Raw genomic sequence first — 4,997 nt, forward strand, 5'->3', positions numbered from 1 at the left:
TTTTTGGTTTTTCGAGACAGGGTTTCTCTGTATAGCCCTGGCTGTCCTGGAACTCACTTTGTAGACCAGGCTGGCCTCAAACTTAGAAATCCGCCTGCCCCTGCCTCTCGAGTGCTGGGATTAAAGGCATGCGCCACCACGCCCAGCTTCAAAGTTCTATTCTTATAATTCAGTTTATAATTATCTGGTTATATTTAAATTTCAAATAATACTGACTTAGATTGTAATCATATTGGCATTAGCTTCATCATTATTTCATCTTTAATTCATAAACAGGTAGAATCATTTATTTTGGACCAAGAAGATTTGGATAACCCAGTCCTTAAAACATCAGAGATATTCTTATCAAGTACAGCAGAAGGAGCAGATTTGCGCACAGTGGATCCAGAGACCCAAGCGAGACTCGAAGCATTGCTAGAAGCAGCAGGTACTCTGTTGATTTTCATCAGAAGTGATAGCACACGCCTTTAATTCTAGCAGAGGCAGAGGCTGGACCTCTGTAGAACCAGCCTGGTCTACATGAAGAGACCCTGTCTCAACAATGACAGTAGATAGTATAGATCTCTCTAAGATGTGGTACTAGATTATCTCAGAAATGTTTAACATCCCAAATTTACAATCTCTGTGATTTTTAAAATTTTTATTTCCTAAAAAAGTTCACATTCTATATTTTAAAAATTCTTGGTTGAATGCAATGAATAACTTTTTGACCCAAATTTTTTTTTTTTTAAAGATTTATTTTATTTGTATGAGTATACTGTAGCCCTGTGTTCAGACATACCAGAGAATGGCATCAGATCCACATTACAGAATGTTGTGAGCCACCATGTGGTTGCTGGGAATCGAACTCAGGACCTCTGTAGGAGCAGTCAGTTCTGAGCCATCTCTCCAGCCCTGACTCAAAAATTTTAAAAAGTAAAGATAACTAGTTATCAAGGAAACTATCTGGGGCATAAAAACATAGCAGTTAATTGTAGTTTATCAAATTTTTACTGTATTTGAACTGATTCAGGGAGCTCTAATGTTGTTTACTCATTTTAATGGATGCTTACCTTAATTATAAATAGCTATTTTTATTTTAAATGAGCATGAACTTGAAACATATCAAGGTGTGCCAAACTACTGGTTTTTAAGTCTCATCAAAAAAAATAAAAATAAAAATTTCTTTGATGGGCCCAATGTGGTACCTCACACCTACAGGTTGAGGCATTGTTGCCTTGAGAGCCTCGTCTACATAGTGATTTCCAAGCCAGCTGGAGCTACAGTATAAGACTGTCTCAAAAACTGATTCAGGGGCTGGAGAGATGGCTCAGCAATTAAGAGCACTGGCTGTTCTTCTAGAGGACTTGGGTTTAATGACCAGCATTCACATGGTGTCTCACAGACATACATCAAACTAAAATACCTATACACACAAAAAGCTGATCTAAATATATGATAAACATACTTTCTCACTGGGTGTCGTATACATGAATAAGGGAAGGTGAGGCAAACAGAACAGGAGTTACAAGTTGTAGAGGATTTTAAAAAAGAAATAAGCACATGTACACTCTACTCATTATTTACTGTACAAAGTTTCCATTGCACTATAATTAAAGTATTTCTCTTCTCTAAAATACAGAAATCTAGAGCAGGGTGTGGTAGCACAAGCCTATGATTCTATCACCTGGGACACTGAGTCCAGAGGATTGCCTTAAATTCAGACCAGTTTAGCCTCCATAGCAAGTCTTTGTCTCACAAACAAAACAAAACAAAACAAGGAAGTCTAACCAATTGTTGGGGTACATGCTTAAATTCTGTCACTCAGGAAGCCAAGGCAGAAAGATTACTGCAAATCTGTAGCCACCCTGGCTCATAAAGTGAAAATTTGTCATTTCCTTTTTTTTCTTGAGTATATGTGTAGGTAGGCATTGGGGCTCCTACTTGTGCTTCCAGCACCTGGGAGGTTAGGAGGCTAAGGTAAAAGAATCAGGAGTTGAAGGCTAGCCTATCTCAAAAAAAAAGAAAGAAAGAAAAGAATGAAATTAATAAAGATAAATAAATTTATTACTTATTTAAATTTATTTAATTGTTATTATGTTTGTTTTTTTATTTGTGCAAATGCATGTGTGTGGGTGCTTGTGCTACATCATGAGCTTGAAGGTCAAAGGAAAACTTTCATGTGTTAGTTTTCTCCTATTACCTTGTGTGACACTAAGGTTGAACGCAGGTCATCAGGCTTGGCAGCATTGTTAACTTGATGCTGCCTCATGTCCATATGTATATATTAGTTCTTTGACACTTACTGGTTTTGTTTTGTTTTTAAAGATTTATTTACTTTATGTGTATGAGTATTATATCTGCGTGTGTACACCTGTGTACCAGAACAGGGCATCAGATCCCATTGTAGATGGTTGTGAGCCACCATGTGGCAGCTGGGAACTGAACAGGACTTCTGGAAGAGCAGCCAGTGCTCTTAACCTCTAAGGTATCTATCTCTCCAGGCCCTTCCTCATGTATCTTATTTTTAAAATAGTACCTAAAGCCAGGCCTTATAGCACCTGCCTTTAATCCCAGCACTCAGAAGTCAGTATCAGGTGGATCTCTTAGTTTGAGACTAGCCTAATCTACATATTAAGTTTCAGCAGCCAAAACAACATAAGAGCCCCTGTTCCAAAAAACAAAAACAGATAAATGAACACTAGGACTACAAAGAAGAGATGCCTGCTATGTAGCTATATATTAAGCGGCATACTTTTATCTCATCTGTTAGCTGACATTGTGTTGCACACCTGTAATCTTGGGAGTTAGAGGTAAAAGAAGCAGAAGTTCAGAGCCAGCTTCAGCTGTCTATTTACTTTGAGGCCAACCTAGACAATATAAAAATCAGGGGATAAAGACTGCTTAAAATGCTGAAAATTCAAGATAAAAACTCTTAAAGCACTTAACTCAGCTTCCTAGTACTACTAACCAGGTGTATGTTAGACACCTATGATCCTAGTATTCAGTAAACACAAGGCAAGAAGGTCAGAAGTTTAAGACCAGACTGGGCTATTTTATAAGTTCTTATCTTTAAAAAAACAAAACAAAACAAAAAATCCACGGTGTTAGATGTCTCCATGGTTAGGAGTGCTTGCCGTACAAGCATGAGGACATTAGATTGGATCCCACAATCATGTAAAATGTCACATGTGGCAAGTTTGTGACCCAATGCAGACAGGTGATTACCTGAGGTTTGCTTGCTGGCTGTCAGTCTAGCTCCTGGTTTAATGAGAGACTTGAGTTAAGAAGGACTAAGGTTGAGTTTGACAAACGCATGTGGTGTCCTGTGTACTACACACACATGTGCATATACTGCAAATCATTTACTATATTCTCATACATACAAGAACATACATGCAAAATAATAATAAATGTTGAAAACCAAAACCTCAAACTGTACTGTTAGAGATTCAGAAAGATTGCTGATAACCTTTATAATTATCAAAGGAAGGAAAATAATTCACCTATTAATGACAAACAAAAAGATAGAAAAAGAAAATTATAGAGCTTGTTTATAAAATTACATAAATTCATTGGGTGTTGGATATTGTGCTTTTTATTTTAAGTCTGATAGACTCAACTTAAAAAGATTACTACAGAAGATATTAAGTGGATATTTGAATAAAAGGAGGAAAAATACTGAATTTTTATTATAAATTACAGTCTTTGCATTGCTAATCAATATAGAATGGGCAAGGGTCCTAGAGATTTATTGATATGGCAGTTCTTTATGTGAAATAATATCATTTGGCACAATGAGAGGCATATTAAATCAAATCCAGAATTAGGTATAGGGAAAAATGTGTATGTCATAAAGATGGAAGTTCTAAAACATCAATGGTTATGCTATGCCTTTGATATTAGTGGTAGAACTAAAAACATCAAATTTACTCATCTGTCAGTTTCATATATGGGTACTATGTTGTTTCTTGGCATATATAATGGTGTTTAAAACATAATTTCGATCTTCACCTGTTTGCTTTTTCTTTCCCTGTACTATCTCATTGACTAAGGAATTGGCAAATTGTCAACTGCTGATGGTAAAGCTTTTGCAGATCCTGAAGTACTCCGGAGACTGACATCCTCAGTTAGCTGTGCCCTGGATGAAGCAGCTGCTGCTCTGACACGGATGAGAGCAGAGAACACACACAGTACAGGACAAGTGGATACGTATGTGTTCAATATTTTGCTAGTATTAAATGTTTTCTTGAAAACCATAAGCCGACTGGTTATTTGAAAGGATATTGAAGTGGATATATGAATCTATATATACTATAAAAATATAAAAATAGATGTATATATTTATTTATTCTTTGTTGTTGTTTTGGTTTGGGGTTCTTGAGACAGTCTACATAGCTCTGGCTGTCCTGGAACTCACCATAGACCAGACTAGCCTCAAGTTCAGAGCTCCGTTTGCCTCTGCTTCACAAATGCCAAGTGCTGGAATTAAAGGTGTATGCCACCATGTTTGCATACATGTATGCTCACTCCATGTGCTCCCCTCCCAGCTCCCCCCAGAATACTGCATTGACCAGAAAATGTTTGTTTTGTTTTGTTTTGTTTTTTGAGACAGGGTCACACTATGTAGTTTCATAGGGTCTCACCTGGCTAGTCTGGAATGCTTTACATATTCTAGAACATCCCAAATAGACCAGGCTGGACTCAAACTCACAGAGATCGACCTGTCTCTCCCTCCTGAGTGGTGGGATTAGAAATGTGTGGCACCATATTGGGTACTGGTTTTATTTTTTGAGACAGGATCTCACTCTGTAGCCTAGGCAGCCCTTGAGTTCTCAGGAGTCCTGCCTCAGCTTCCTTGAGTACTACTGTTAAGTGGGAGTCATCATGCCTGACTTTGTATTCATTTTCTTTTTTCTTTTTTCATTTTTTTTTTTCCAAGACTGGGTTTCTCTGTATAGCCCCGGCTGTCCTGGAACTCACTTTGTAGACCAGGCTGGCCTCGAACTCAGAAATCC

At 37.5% G+C, this 4,997-nt stretch overlaps 1 protein-coding gene across 1 annotated transcript in view; it reads left to right on the forward strand.

Moving 5' to 3' along the window:
- LOC110332931 (ankyrin repeat and KH domain-containing protein 1) overlaps positions 1–4,997 on the forward strand; it is a 105,526-nt gene that overhangs the window by 14,745 nt on the left and 85,784 nt on the right. The window contains exons 2-3 of the mRNA XM_029547220.1: positions 277–427; positions 4,035–4,191. Coding sequence (XP_029403080.1) covers positions 277–427; positions 4,035–4,191 — 308 coding nt within the window. The remainder of the gene's footprint in view (positions 1–276; positions 428–4,034; positions 4,192–4,997) is intronic.

The sequence above is a fragment of the Mus pahari genome, chromosome 15 (genome assembly GCF_900095145.1).
Source record: "Mus pahari chromosome 15, PAHARI_EIJ_v1.1, whole genome shotgun sequence".
Taxonomy (NCBI): Eukaryota; Metazoa; Chordata; class Mammalia; order Rodentia; family Muridae; genus Mus; species Mus pahari.